Consider the following 14925-nt stretch of genomic DNA (forward strand, 5'->3'; position numbering starts at 1 on the left):
TCATGTTTCTTTGATACTGTTCCAATTCAAAAACGAACCTTTCATTTTATTTTTCAAACACCTACTGCAAAAACTGTGTTTTGCAAGTTCTGGGAACAATTCTGTGCCTGCTTATATGGGATTATATAATGCAAAGAGCTCTTTTCTCTTGTAACATCAGGAATAATAAGGTGTTGCATAGAGTGAGAGGGGAGTAATGTGTTTGCAGCCATTTGAGTAAGACCTGTGGCTCCACCACCAAGATGATGATGATGATGATGAAAATTGTAGGAATGAGAAATTTCAGGTGTATAATCAGAGGGGAATATTCACCTCATGGGATTGTTCACAAGTTAAGAATTATCATTGTAAACCATAAATATAAATATACAAGGAAGTAAAATCATCAAAATTGGGGTTCAGGGGGAAGGAGTGGGGTGTATATTAGAGAAGAGATTATGATGACAATGGAGAATTTGGGAAGGGAAAGAGGAATGCAGGGATGGAGAACAGTGTCCCTGGGTCTGTGTAGGGGGATGTGTTGGGCAGCCCTGTGTGTGGTCAGCGCAGAGGAAGAGGAGGATGAAGCAGTATTTCCACACCCTGGTTTTTCCACTGGCTGTAGAGGGAGCCAAGACAATTAGCACAGACATAAACTAGCAAATCCACAGCTGGATGCTGTGATTTGTGATGAATCCATTGCCCATGAGGTGGATGTTGGGATGCAGTTGATGTTGGGATGGCTGCAGGTCTGTCAGGGCACTGAGTGTACCCAGCTGGCTCACAGCAAGGTGGCAAAAAGCCTCTCCTGCCCAGAGGACTTTTTTTTTTTTTTAAAGCTCTTTTCCCCTCATGTGCACGTGCATTTTCAGCTCCAGGTGTCTCTCTGTAACACAGACTTAGCTTCTTTCCCTCCCTTCACCCTGTTCAGTCCCACGCTGTTACCTCAACAAGCAGCTGGCAACCGTGCGAGTGCTGAAGGGCGAGCCAGCCGAGCTGTCCTGCACTGTCAGCAAGGACAATGTGACAGCAACCTGGTTTAAGGATGGCCTAAAGGTGGGTTCCTTCAGCTTGCTGCTTTAAGGATGGCCTAAAGGTGGGTTCCTTCAGCTTGCTGCTGGCTTTGGCTGGCAATGCTCTGCTCTCTGGCTCTGCTTGCTAAGGGTGTCCTTCCCCCTGACAGTCACCTGCAGTCTGAGTGGGGCCCTGGAAGGGTTCACAGGATCCCAGAGTGGTTTGGGTTGGAAGGGACCTTAAGGATCATCCAGTCCCACCCTGGGCTGAGATAGCTCCCACTAGACCCAAGCCCCATCCAACCTGGCCTTGGACACTTCCAGGGATGGGGCAGCCACAGCTTCTCTAGGCAGCAGAATACCAGAATATTGTCATTAAACATGCATGGCATTCATAAGTCTTTTCATCTGCATTTCAAATTGTAGTCTGTCCAGCTTCAGGTTTGGATTGCATTTTTTCCTTTTATTTTTAAAGGATAGGTCTCTGTCTTTTACTTTGTAGTTAACAAGCATGGATGGAGTCGTCTTTGAAAAGAAAGGTCTTGTCCACAAATTGATCATTAACAAAGCTGAAGATATTCATGCTGGTAAATACAGGTTTGAAGGTGGAGATGTAAAAACTGAAGCTTCAATTTTTGTTGAAGGTGAGTCTACTCAAACCACCAAGGCAGCATGAGATGGGCTTTACATGTAATATATTTACTCAGAGACATGTCAATGGATATTGAGACAACTTTATAATAGAGAATTACAAGATAATTGGGAAATGCTTTTTTACAGGTTGGTTCATTTTGCATTTGTGAATTTAACTAGGGACTCTTCTGTCAGCAGCTCAGATTCTGGGGTGCCCAGAACGCTGTATCAGGGTGTCATGCCGCTACCTTCCCAGGAAGTGTCTCCTATGGGACACCTTGGGTGCACAGGCACACCTGCCTTGCCCCAGGGATTCAGCAATAGCCCTTAGAAGGGCTGCTGGAACTGCTGCTGCTCCTTGGGCAGCCCAGAAGGAACAGTCAGGTCCTTGTATGGAGTTCCACAGGGAGCTTTGATTCTGCTGCTTCTCCAGAGGGGTCCAGGGACAAAGAAGCAGGGAGTGAGAGGGTGCAGGGGTTTATAAAGGAAAGGCAGGGGGTGGGTTTGAGCAACAGGGCCAATGATCTGAGGGCTCAGGGGCAGAGCAAGGGGGAAGGGCCAATGGGATACAAATAATACACATATGAGGGAAAGGCACGCTGGGGATAGCAAGTTACCATAAGAGAAAGGTCCTCAGCTGAGGCTTTCCCTTGAAAGGGAGCAAGGTAAGTAAAAGGCTCTGGGCTCTGTCTCCAGGACAGAGGCCACACTGCTGGCTGCCTCAACTGCCCCCACATCAGGGCAGATTCTTCATTCTTGTGGTTAGTGTGTTGCCTAGGAGAAGCTTTCTCTAGTGAAAGGACAGTGTGATACCACAAAATGTTGTGATAATTATCCTGTAGCAAAGTACAACTGACTGAAGGTTCAGAACCACGTATGGTGAGCTTCTAAACATTGCTGGCAGCATCATGAGGGGATCCCTTCCCTCCAAGGTGAGCCTTGTCCTCCTTGAATTGTGATTTTTAATGACCTTGTATTCCCTGCTTAGATCCTCCCCAAGTGGACAAAGTACTCCTGAAGAACTTGACCAGTGTCCCCACGGTGGCCAAGGCTGGGGAGGCGGTGAAGCTGCGGATCCCGTTCAAGGGTAGAGGGCCCATCAGGGCAGCGTGGCTGAAGGACAGGATGGAGCTGGGGGATGACACCAGGATCCGTGTGGACAAGACAGACACCTGCACCACACTGTCCATCTCCAGCTGCAGCAGGAGGGACTGTGGGGATTACAAAGTCAGGCTCAAGAACGACAGTGGGACACTGGAGATCAACCTAAAGCTCGTGGTGATAGGTAAGGTGCTGTAACATTCCCTGTGGCATTCACTGTAAAGCTTAGCCAGGGAATCCATTGACAACCTTATTTGGAGTGACTGGGTATTTTGAGGGGAACAAGACTCTGTGTATTGCCCCCAAATCAGGATTGATGGTTGAAGATGCTTCTTGCCCTTTAGTACAAGGGAACACAAACCTAGTTTGGTTTTTCGTGGCCTATGCAGCTGAGTTTTGAATGTTCACACACTGTGGGAGATGTGACTGTATACAACATGCAAATGTGAAACAAGATTTTGTCTTGGTTTGAGAAAGACAGGTGTCTGCTAAGGAAGGCAGAAACTTCCCTTGAAATAAATAAAAATGTAAACCACCCACTCCCCCTGCAAAATATTGTAATCTTGACATTAAGGTGCTTTCAGGCAAAGATACAGGAATAGGAATAAGAGTTCTTTACTAAGGAAATTAAAATAAAAATGCAGTAGTACAAAAAAGAAAACTTAAAAAAAACCCCAAAATCCCCAAACAACCAACAACGCAGTGACAGTCAGAATACAACCTGCCAGCCTGTTGGTCAGGGTGTTGGTAGCAGTGTGATTAAGTGGTGGCTGCAGTCCTCCTGGAGTGACAGATGTGGTTCTGTTGGAGCAGTGATCTTACAGAAGGGTGTAGTTTAATCTGAAGGTCCAGTGCTGGTGTAGATGGGTCCGGTCTCCTCTGGGATCCAGTGGACAAAGGCTGCTTGTGGTGTTTTGAGTCTCCAAAGAGATACAGCTGGAAATGCTTGGCTCCTTCCCCTGGGTGGAGCATCTCAGCATGGGATGATGGAATTGTATCAGCCATGCAGTGAGACTCAATGGGCAGAAGAGATCCCCCTGCAGGGAGGATGGGTCCTGGAAGAGGTAAAGAGCACTGCCCCAGTGGGTTTCAGCAGATAGAATACATTCTTTTGGTTACATCTTGCACTGCACCCCAAGACAGATATCAAGGTCCAATTCAGCCTTCCCATAAAAGTCTGGGCACCTTTGGGACACCAGAAATGTTTTGCCTGTATTAGCAAGCTGAGCAGATGCAATGCTTATGACAAGAAGGGAGAGCAAGGGCATGGCTTCCCATCTTCTCCATCAAAAGTTTAAAAAGTGCAGATTTGGAAGGGGCAATTCATGTGCTCCACCCTCATCCTACAACTGTGCCTGCATTTCATCAGGAACAGTCTCCCAGCTGGTGAGCAAGGGACAGTGTCTGCTCCAAACCCAGGAGCAGGTCTGGGTCTGGAGCCAACTGTGTCTCTGTTCATCTTCCCAGACAAGCCACAGGCCCCAGCAGGACCCATAAAAATTGTGGAAAACTCTGCCAACAACATCACGATCCAGTGGAAGCCCCCAAAGGATGACGGGGGCAAACCAGTGCAAAGGTACCTCATAGAGAGGCAGCAGGTGGGCAGGAACGACTGGGAGACCTTGGGAGAAACCCCCAGGAGCTGCAGCACCTTCACCACGAGCAAAGTGGAGGAAGAGATGAGCTACTACTTCAGGGTGAGGGCCATGAATGCCGAGGGAGTGAGTGATGCGCTGGAGTCGGGGGAAGTCAAGGCTGCTGGTAAAGGTGAGGAGAACTTCTCATAATTCATGATTCAAACTGGGAAATTCATTATCAAAGCTGACATCAAATCAAAGTCACTGCATTGTGGATGTTGCTACAGATCTCAACTTCAGTCTTCACACAGAGCTGTGGAGGTTGCCCAGCAAGAGCAGCAGTTTGCTGTAGGCTCTCTCTGCTGATGCTGAGTGAGATGTAATTATTCCTTGGTCATAGAATAATTCTGGATTGGAAAGGAAGTTTCATGGGGGAAATGCAGAATGATAGAGATCATCCTTTGATGAATTTTTCCCACTGTGCCTGCAAAGTGAGGCCTTTTCTCAACTCCACAGGCAAAGGAGTGTCTCTGTATGTGCAGCACTTCTCAGCATGACCACTCCATTCCCCTCATCTCCAAACAACTGAATATTGTCTTCATCCTTCAGGGAGTTTAATACTAGAACAGGTTTGCCACGAGCACAAATGCAGTACTAGAGAGAGCAATGTTCAGTTCTAGTTGTCTTCTTTCTCCATTCTCATTCCCATGGTTCTGTATCCTGAAAGCTTTAGCAAGAGAGCAAAGAAAATCCATTTTGTTACCAGTTCAGGTTGTTGAAAGCAAGAATGAGGCTGCCTGGTTGTATCATGTAGGAATGACACACCCCACTGGCAGAGGAATGGTCAGTCCTGATGACAGCAGGTCTTTTGTGAAATCCAAACTCAGGAACAGAGTCCATGCTGGATTCAGTTTGTGTGGGGAACAGGATACTCAACTTCAGGTCTCAGCCAGGTTTTCAAAGCACATCTGTAGGAATACCTGGGGGAATCTGGAAGAAGAAATTACACACAATTTTATCTACACTATTTTATCTTGCAATAAAAACATACATGCTAATAACGAAGCCCTCATCTCTTTGTAGCTTCCCCTGGTGCCCCAGATCCCCCTGAGATCATCAGTGCCGGCAGGGACACCATCACCATATCCTGGAAAGCTCCTTGTAAAACTGGCACTTCCCAAATTATGGGATACATTGTTCAGAAACGCAAGAAGGGCACTGTGACCTGGCTGCCAGTCACCAAGGTGCCTGTCAAAGGTGGGTACTCTGACTCCTGGAACAGCCTGGGGGATTTGAAAAAGCAAAAGTGTCAGGTTTAGGAGCTGCTTAGGATCTTACACCTTTGACATCGAGGTGGTGATGGGTAACCTTGGAGGTCTTTTCCAGCTAAAAGATTCTGGGATTCTGTGGTTCAAGGGCTGTTTGATTTTGAAAGGAATACAATGAACACATCCCAGAAGATCACGTGCACCTGTGGTGATCACCTAGTGGTGGGGAATCAGTGGCAGGGGAATCAGTGACAGCTGTTACAATTCCTAAGAATTTTTCAGTCCATAATTCTGCCTGGACTAAGGCACAACTTTGTTGTGTCACCTTTCCTGATGGGGAACAGCTCCCCTGAGGCAAGACATTTCTCTCTGCAGACAAGAAGCTGAAGGTGACCAGCCTGAAGAAGGGTGTGCAGTACGAGTTCCGTGTGGCAGCTGTCAATGCTGCAGGCACAGGACAGCCCAGTGACCCCTCAGAGGCCGCCTTTGCCCAGGACCCCACCAGTGAGTGCCCTGTGCTCTGCTTTTGGGGTACTGGTGGGCAGGAGATGTTCTTAATTCCTCTGTAAAATTGTGTGGGGACAAGGATCAGTAATTGGGGAACGTTTCATGGCTGAGAATCGGCTGGAGGAAGGAACTGAAGGATTTCCTGTAGGATGTCCAAGCCAAGATTTGGCAGATCCCAGTGTGGGTAATGAGCAGTGTGGAGGAACACTCAGGATGGGCTGCAGAGTTTTTGGAGTGCTGTGGATTTACTGCAGGGCTGCTATGAGCAAGGAGCCAGATCCAGCTCTGAAGAACTGGCACAAGGTGGGGCAAGACAGCAGGATGGAAATCCAGTGCACTGCAAGAACGTTGGGGAATCTCAGGCAGTGACTGGAAAAAGGGAAGAGAAATCTTAGAAAAGTAGTTTAAGTAAAATTCCTCCTTCCAGAATCTCCAGGCCAAGTGCAGGACCTTAGAGTGAGCAGTAGTGACAGCACCAGCGTCACCTTGACATGGAACAAACCTGAAGTACAAGATGGGAATGATGTGAAAGGCTACGAGGTGGAGATGAGGCCCTGTAACAGCTCCAGCTGGACCAAGTGCTTCACCCTCCCTGCAGAGAGCACCTGCTGCAGGCTCCAGGGCCTCCAGGCCGGGGAGAAGCTGCTCCTGCGCGTGACGGCCCTCGGCACCAGCGGCCACGGGGAGCCCCTGGAGCTCGAGACTCGTGCTGGAGCTGCTGCTCCCGTGGGTGAGTCTGGGGCCCTGGCCTGGGAATGGGGCCCTGGCCTGGGAATGGGGCTCTGCCCTGGGAATGGGGCCCTGCCCTGGGAATGGGGCCCTGGCCTGGGAATGGGGCTCTGCCCTGGGAATGGGGCACTGCCCTGGGAATGGGGCACTGCCCTGGGAATGGGGCTCTGCCCTGGGAATGGGGCACTGCCCTGGGAATGGGGCCCTGGCCTGGGAATGGGGCCCTGGCCTGGGAATGGGGCCCTGGCCTGGGAATGGGGCACTGCCCTGGGAATGGGGCCCTGGCCTGGGAATGGGGCCCTGCCCTGGGAATGGGGCCCTGCCCTGGGAATGGGGCACTCTCAGGATATGGGATGTGGGGTATGGGATGTGGGGTATGGGATACGGGATATGGGATGTGGGGTATGGGATACGGGATATGGGATGTGGGATACTGGGATGTGGGATATGGGAGATGGGATATGAGATGTGGGATGTGGGATACTGGGATATGGGATGTGGGGTATGGGATGTGGGATATGAGATGTGGGATATGGGATGTGGAATACTGGGAGATGGGATATGAGATATGGGATATGGGATGTGGGATGTGGGATATGAGATGTGGGATATGGGATGTGGAATACTGGGAGATGGGATATGAGATATGGGATATGGGATGTGGGATGTGGGATATGAGATGTGGGATATGGGATGTGGAATACTGGGAGATGGGATATGAGATACAGGATATGGGATGTGGGATGTGGGATACTGGGATATGGGATGTGGGATATGGGATGTGGGATATGGGATGAGCTGTGCTCCTCCTCACCTTGGGGTTAGCTGCTCACCCCAGCAGGACAGTCTCAATATTAACTGATATTAGATATGCAGTGCACAGTGCTCAGCTCATTTAGAGACTCCTTTTGATAAAACAACCTCAGAACTCCACTTTCTCCTTGGACTTACATTCTGCCTCCTGTGCAGAGCCACACCACAGTCACCAGACAGAACCCATATGTACTTTACTCCTGCTTGCTCACAATTTTTTATGCTTTTTTGGATACCTTATTTTACTTCTTAACCGTTTAGTTTGAAAGTTTTCACCATTTTCACTTTTCCATCTTTATTTACAATCTGCAGCTCTGTTTTTTTCCTGCTCTTTGGGAACATTGCAGAATTACAGATATGAGATAATTCTGTGAGGGGTTCCTCTTCCTTAACTTGGATCCTAAGTGAAAATGTCTATGTTGGCATATGCCTGGAGACCCCATTTATCAATAAAGTAAATAAAAAAATAAAATAAATCCATCTAAAGCAGGTGTTCAGTTCCATACTGGAAACACTAAATACAGTTTAGCACTACTGTATTTGGTATTTTTAAAGCAATACTAAATGCTGTAGTATATTGATGAAAAGAGAAAAGAAAATATTTTAAATGCTAAAAAATACTATTTTAGATAAACTCTGACAGCTCTCCTGTGGCTATTCCATGCTGTGTATTGCATGTATATTTTATAATTGTCCATTGGAATTTCCTTTTTCCAGACACCATTTAAACACAAAAGATGATCCCTGTGATGCAATAAAGTGTGGCAAAGAGACAATTTCTCTGTCACTGAGACATCTCATGAATGCAGAGATTGTTGTGAATGTATTTTTACATCATTTTCCCTTGTTTAGTCATAGTGATAAATAAATAACAATGAAATTTGAAAGGTGTAAATCTGGGACTGAACCAGGGAGATTTTTCCCACTGTGAATTCCTTACCAGCCTCTCCCAGCTGGAAGAGGCATCAGGGGGTGGAACACCATGATTGTCACTAGTGACTGCACCAACATCCACCTTTTGGGAGTAATCTTTGTGTTTTCCAGTCTCTCCCAGGTTTCTGATAGATGACACAGTGAAAAGCTTCCTGGTTATAAAAGCAGGGAATCCCATCCAGGTGAAGATTCCCTTTGAGGTGGGTATGCAAGGCTTTGGAGGAATTCCCTGCCTGGTTTTATGATGCACTCAATAGCAGACAGGAAAACTGAGCCACTGTTTTTTTGTCATGGAATTTTGTCTACAAGTCACTGGGCAAATAATTTGGCTTGCCTGTGCTGTTTAGACTTTCAGGGTGAGGAAAACACAAGCTAGAATTGAGCTGTCAGTCTTGGCATTGGTGTTTTATGACAATGTGGTCATTCCTTAACCTCTGCAAACAAGGCTCAGTGCTGTCCACCTCACCTTATCAATGTTATCATCATCTGGTACTGCTCTGTCAGACTTCCCAAATCAGTGATTTCCCTGTGACTCCCTCAGGAGGCCTTGGGGCACCATTTCCAGCAACACCTGCACTGTGCTTGTCTCACCAAGCAGCAGCACTTGAGCTCTGTGACTCGAGAACTTGGCAGGCACTGACAGAAATTTGCTGTAAGCTTGGAACAACACAGGCTTTTCCTCATGGGAAGTGTGGGCAGGCTTTGGAAGGGGCTGCCCAGGGAGGTTTGGAGTCCTGGTCCTTGGAGGTGTCCAAGGAACACCTGCATGTGGCACTCAGTGCTTTTAAGGTGGGGATGGGGCATGGGTTAGACTTGATGGTCTTGAAGGTCTTTTCCAGCCTTAATGATTCCATGATCCTGTGAAGTCTGGGATACCAAAGGAGGGTGATGAAGTGTGTGTATTTTCTGGCCTTTCTCCTGATCTCTGGGAGAAGAGACCAAAGATGGCACAATGGAACTAAAGACTTAGAGGATGTTTTTTCTTTCCAAAAATAACAGATTTTTTTTTTTTAAAGCAGAAAATATTAACTCCTGAAGTTATCTGTCCTTGATCTGGCATAACTTGTTTGACAGTTCTGAATGCTTTACTGTGATAACAACCTTAAAGGGCAAAAAGGAAAAAAATCTTTAAAGAAACCGTAGAGCAGGTCAGGGCTCTCAGATCCATTGTGGATATTTCTAAACATTACTGTGTCATGGAGGTACACATTTAGGGTAAGATAATGAAACTAAAGGCATAAGACACAGTCTGGAGGTGAAACAAGTGGCTGTGATGTTGTTTCCAGGGATCTCCTGAGACGGTGGTGACCTGGTTAAAGGATGGGCTCCCCCTTCCCAGCCGGGCTGCCGTGAGCACCAAGGATGGAAGCGCCCAGCTGCTGCTCAGGGCAGCTGAGATCAGTGACAGCGGCACCTACAGCATCGAGCTCGGGGATGGGCTGGGGAAAAGGGAAACCTTCAGCTTCCAGCTTCAAATTACAGGTAACTCACTGCCATCCATACAAATCTACCAGGAACTCCAGTCCTAGGGAATGAAGGCACTGAGAGCAGCCCTGGGAGAAGGACTTGGGGGTGCTGGTGGGTGAGAGCTGGACATGCCCTGGGCTGATCCCCCAGCATGGGCAGCAGGGCAGAGGGGATTCTGCCCCTCTGCCCCCTCAGGTGAGACCCCACCTGCAGAGCTGCCTCCAGCCCTGGGGGCCCCCAGCAGCAGAAGGAAATGGAGCTGCTGGAGCAATTCAAGGGGAGGCCACAGAGATGCTCCAAGGGCTGGAGCCCCTCTGCTCTGGAGCCAGGCTGGGAGAGCTGGGGGTGTTCACCTGGAGAAGAGAAGGCTCCAGGGAGAACCTCAGAACCCCTTCCTGTGCCTGGAGAGGCTCCAAGGGAGCTGGAGAGGAACTTGGGATGAGAGCCTGGAGGAATAGGACAAGGGGGAATGGCTTTCCACTGCCAGAGGGCAGGGTTAGATGGGATATTGGGAAGGAATTCCTCCCTGTGAGGGTGGCACAGGCTGCCCAGAGAAGTTGTGGCTGCCCCATCCCTGGGAGTGTCCAAGGCCAGGTAGGACAGGGCTTGGAACAGCCTGGAATAGTGGAAGGTGTCCCTGCCCATGGCAGGGGGTGGGACTGCATGAGTTTTAAGTTCCCTTCCCACCCAAAGCAGTCTGGGATTTCATTATTTACTGTGAATAGGCAGAAGGCCACAAACTGAGTTTGGCAGGGTGAGCTCTGATGCAGTTTGGCCTTGCAGGCAAAGGGAGAACCAAGGTACAGTTTTCTATGAGATTGTCTGGGCACTTTGTGATCTCACTTGTCTGCAGACAGAGCAATCCACTGACTAAAACTGAGGGAGGGAGGTCAGCACAGGCTGTGGGACACAGCACAGCTCTCCCAGCTTCCCCAGGAGGGGAAGCAGCTCAGCTGTACCACCCTCCTCTCCCCACTAACAAGTGCAGATATTGTGCAGCAGCAGCTCAGTTCATAGCAAATGCATTTGTGTGCCTGGAGAAGGAATGGAATTTTGACCAGGATGGTCACTCAGCCCCAGACATACAACAGGTTTTTAGGGTTCTGTGCCACTGTCCCTTACAGCTGTGACATTGTCCCTCCCCTGGCAGATGTCCCTCAGCCCCCTGGAGCCATCCAGCTGGAGGAGAATGTGCCCAACACAGTGACAGTGACCTGGGACCCCTCAGCATCTGAGCAGTGGGAGAAGAACCTCTATTACACTGTCCTGAAACGGGAATCCCAGAAGGGTCTGTGGCATGTGCTGGGGGACCTGATCTACAACAACAAGTTCACCTTCACCAGGGTGGTTCCAGGCAGGGATTATTACTTCAGGGTTGTGGCAAAAAATGACCTGGGAGCCAGTGATCCATCAGAGACTGTGCAGCCCTGGAGGATCTGGAAAAAAAAGGGTAAAACATTTTCAGGTATTTCTCTGTGTTGTGTTTTGTTTCTTTCATTGCTTCTAGCACCCCACCCTCAAATGGGTCTCTCCTCCTGGGAATATTCAGTTGCCCACAGGAATGCACAGAGATGCCCTGAGGAATTCCAGCTGGGCAGGGAAGGTTTGTCCTTTTTCTGCAGGGACATTGTGCAGACAGACCCTTCATTCCCAGGCATTATGACATGAAAATTTGCCCCAAAATGAATTCCCAGCAAAGTTTAAGGCTTCAGTATTGTAGAAACCAAAATTTCTGACTTCAAAGTTAAATGTTGGGTAATCCTGAGGAGCAGAAGAGCTTACAATTTATAGGTGCATGGGATCTCTGGCAATTTGCAGAATTCTAGACACTGCACAAACAAACCCCTGCAAACCCTGCGGTGCTGGGAGCAGTATCTGAGAGAGTGTTTGGTTTATTTTTCACAGCTGAGTTTCGAGTGCAAGCACAGAAGTACAGGGGAGTTAACCAGAACCAGCCCCCGAGGTTCCTGGTGCCGCTCAAGTGCCATGTCGTGGTGACAGGCAGCGAGTGTCGCATGAGCTGCGCTGTTGGGGGCCATCCCCCTCCCAAAATCAAATGGTACAAGGACAGCAGAGACCTATCCAGAGATCCCAACTACTTCTGCACCAACGACTTTGGAGTGTGCTCCCTGGTGGTGCTGGGGGTCACCAAGCAGGATGAGGGGGAGTACATGGTGGAAGCCAGCAATGAAATGGGCCGTGCCTTCAGCAAAGCCTTCCTCGCCATCAAAGGTAACTCTGCACTGCTGCTTCCCTGCTGGATCAGTCACTGCTGCCCAGGGCCTCAAACACGGTCCCCAAACAGCTCCACCTGCTGAAAAGAATGCTACATTTGGGCTTACTGAATTCCTAATTATGGTACTCGTGAACAAGTACCAAAGAGAACAGAAATGAAAAGGCAGATGGGAAAAACCACTTGATTTCTGCACAAACCAGAGGTTTTGGCTGAGCTTGAGTAAATTTTTTAGAAAGAACAATCCCATCTTCATTAGGTAGGATATTACCAAGATTAGATTTCTCTCCAGTGCAGGAGCTGCAGAATAAAGACCCTGACAAATGTGCTGAGAAACACTGAGAGAACAGCTGATGTTTGGCCAAAGCCAACACAAGGGAGGAAACACAGGGAGGAAAGAGAGGGACATGGTCAGAGCTATTGGGACCCTGATGTGGATGGAAGGGCAGTGGGACAGGCTGGGGATAGACTCTTGGATATACTTATGGATAAATATTGTTGGTGACTATATCCACTGAAATATCCTTTACTTGGAGTCAGATATTTTTCTTGAAATGCAAATTACCTCACTGGGATTACAGGAGTGGCAAAATGGGTCAGTTAAACCCCTCTCACCCCCTTGCAGACTTTTAGACCCTGTAACATTTCAGCTCCCCTTCCCAGGGAGCCTTTCAGACTATTTCTGATCTCCCTCACTACAACCCTGAGCTGCTTCTCTCTTACTCTCACTTTCAGACTCCTCCCTGTAGCATGGCCCTGCTGAGAACATCCCTGCATGGCTCCCAGGATGAGAAGGTTTGGGTGAGGACTCCTCCATATGAAGGCTGTGCATTTATGGTCAGGTGTTCTTCATAGACTGAGGGCATTATTTTTCAGATCCAGTAATTGTACTTTGAACATGATGCTGCATTGTCATCAATACTGAGGGAAAAAAGCTTTAAGAGCACTGTATTTTATTTTTTTTTAATGATCAGGCTATCCATGAGACCTTTAAAACACAGCTTAGAAGCTTCACAAACACAGAAGATGTGAGGAAAAATAATTGGCCGAAATGAAACTTTCTGTGGAGAACACAGATGGAAGAGATCATCTTGCCACACCACTCACCCACAACAAGGACATTTCTGGACATCAGGGGTCTCTGGTCCTTTAACATATGCTTTTTCAAGCCAAAACAAACACTTTGGATCCCATGTGATTCTCTGCAGGTTTCCCAAATCTGGCAGAAGCAGTTCTGCATGTGTTCTACTACCAGTAGCATCTAAATAGATTATCTAACCCCTAAGTCATTTTGTCTGGGCAGGAGATGAAATCTCAGACCAGCCTGGCATGGGGTAGCTGAAATTCCCATTGCAAAGTGGGAAGGACTGTAAGTCTACAAGCAGTGTGTGAGCAGAGCAACTCCCCAAACCCCCAGCATGTGCTGTACAAAGGCTGTGCCAGTCCTGAACCGCCCCCAGCATCATCCTGTGCATACCCCCGCTCATTGCACTGCTGGGAGCCTTTTGCCTTGTGCTGAAAGAGGTGAAAAATCCTTCCTGTCTGACCAGAAATATGAGGGACCCCTGCAGTGGCCGGGGGTTTCCATCACAGCAAAACGTTCTGCTGGCTGTAAGAGGGTGTCACAGCCAGGGCACCAAGGGTACTTTGTGACAGGAGAGAGCAGAGCCAAACACAGCTGTGGGGCTGGAATGTTCCTTCGGATTACGTGTTGTACAATGTTGTACAGATGTAGCAGCAGTAGATAATTAAATTAAACCACAATTCAGCGAAATCTACCCTGAGTCTGTGTTTATTCTGGAGGAGGAATCCCAGTCAGTTCCTGGATCCCTGTGTGCCGCAGTTTCACATCTGATTGCTGTTCACGCTCATCCCTCATGGAATCCTCCAGCAGCTCGTCCAGCTCCTGGGGGCTGGAGGCAGGGGGATCTCACCTGCAGGGCAGATTTGCTTCTTGACTGATAAACACAAGGGCCAAGATTGATGGAAATTGGAACTGGAGCTGAGGGACCTCGGGACGCTGCGATTTCTGCAGGTCCCGCTGAGGTGTCTGCAGCAATTCCAGCAAATCCTCCGCTGCTGCTTTACCCTGTGAGCTTCGATCCCAGCCCAAAGGGGATCCCCTGCCGCCAATCGCCTCCAGGGTGGAAGGGCCGCTGTTTGTGACTGCCCACTGCAGGGCAGGACGGGGCTGGGAGCACCCTGGCCCATGGCAGGGGCTGCACCGGGCTGGGTCTGTGGGTCCCTCCCGGGAGCCCAGGCCCGACCGCGGCTCCGGGGCTGCGGGCGAGGCCCAAGGACGGAGCCCCCGCCCGCAGCGCAATGGGCTCTGCCGGGCTCCGCGCGGGGCTCCCGGCCTGAGGGGAGCGGCGGGCTCGGAGGGGAGCGGCGGGCTCGGAGGGGAGCGGCGGGCACGGAGGGGAGCGGCGGGCACGGAGGGGAGCGGCGGGCTCTGAGGGGAGCGGCGGGCACGGAGGGGAGCGGCGGGCCCGGAGGGGAGCGGCGGGCACTGAGGGGAGCGGCGGGCACTGAGGGGAGCGGCGGGCACGGAGGGGAGCGGCGGGCTCTGAGGGGAGCGGCGGGCTCTGAGGGGAGCGGCGGGTCCTGAGGGGAGCGGCGGGCTCGGAGGGGAGCGGCGGGCTCGGAGGGGAGCGGCGGGCTCGGAGGGGAGC

General features: G+C 49.7%; 1 protein-coding gene across 2 annotated transcripts in view; it reads left to right on the forward strand.

Annotated features, from left to right (window-relative positions):
- IGFN1 (immunoglobulin like and fibronectin type III domain containing 1) overlaps positions 1-14006 on the forward strand; it is a 42685-nt gene extending 28679 nt beyond the window's left edge. The window contains exons 14-26 of one of the 2 annotated variants that reach the window (XR_015774560.1): positions 911-1035; positions 1495-1636; positions 2614-2910; positions 4194-4493; positions 5387-5560; positions 5947-6075; positions 6506-6808; positions 8665-8753; positions 9840-10035; positions 11171-11470; positions 11926-12252; positions 12989-13054; positions 13228-14006. Coding sequence is in view for 1 of the 2 variants with exons in the window: in XM_088067215.1 (XP_087923341.1) it covers positions 911-1035; positions 1495-1636; positions 2614-2910; positions 4194-4493; positions 5387-5560; positions 5947-6075; positions 6506-6808; positions 8665-8753; positions 9840-10035; positions 11171-11470; positions 11926-12252; positions 12989-13002 (2396 nt within the window). In the remaining variant the exon portion in view is untranslated. Of the gene's footprint in view, positions 1-910; positions 1036-1494; positions 1637-2613; positions 2911-4193; positions 4494-5386; positions 5561-5946; positions 6076-6505; positions 6809-8664; positions 8754-9839; positions 10036-11170; positions 11471-11925; positions 12253-12988 lie in introns of both variants that reach the window. The other variant, XM_088067215.1, reaches the window with a different exon arrangement.
- Positions 14007-14925: the final 919 nt, after the last annotated feature.

This window comes from Pseudopodoces humilis, chromosome 26 (genome assembly GCF_049639895.1).
Source record: "Pseudopodoces humilis isolate 2021_Gansu_Grassland_sample_001 chromosome 26, ASM4963989v1, whole genome shotgun sequence".
Classification (NCBI taxonomy): Eukaryota; Metazoa; Chordata; class Aves; order Passeriformes; family Paridae; genus Pseudopodoces; species Pseudopodoces humilis.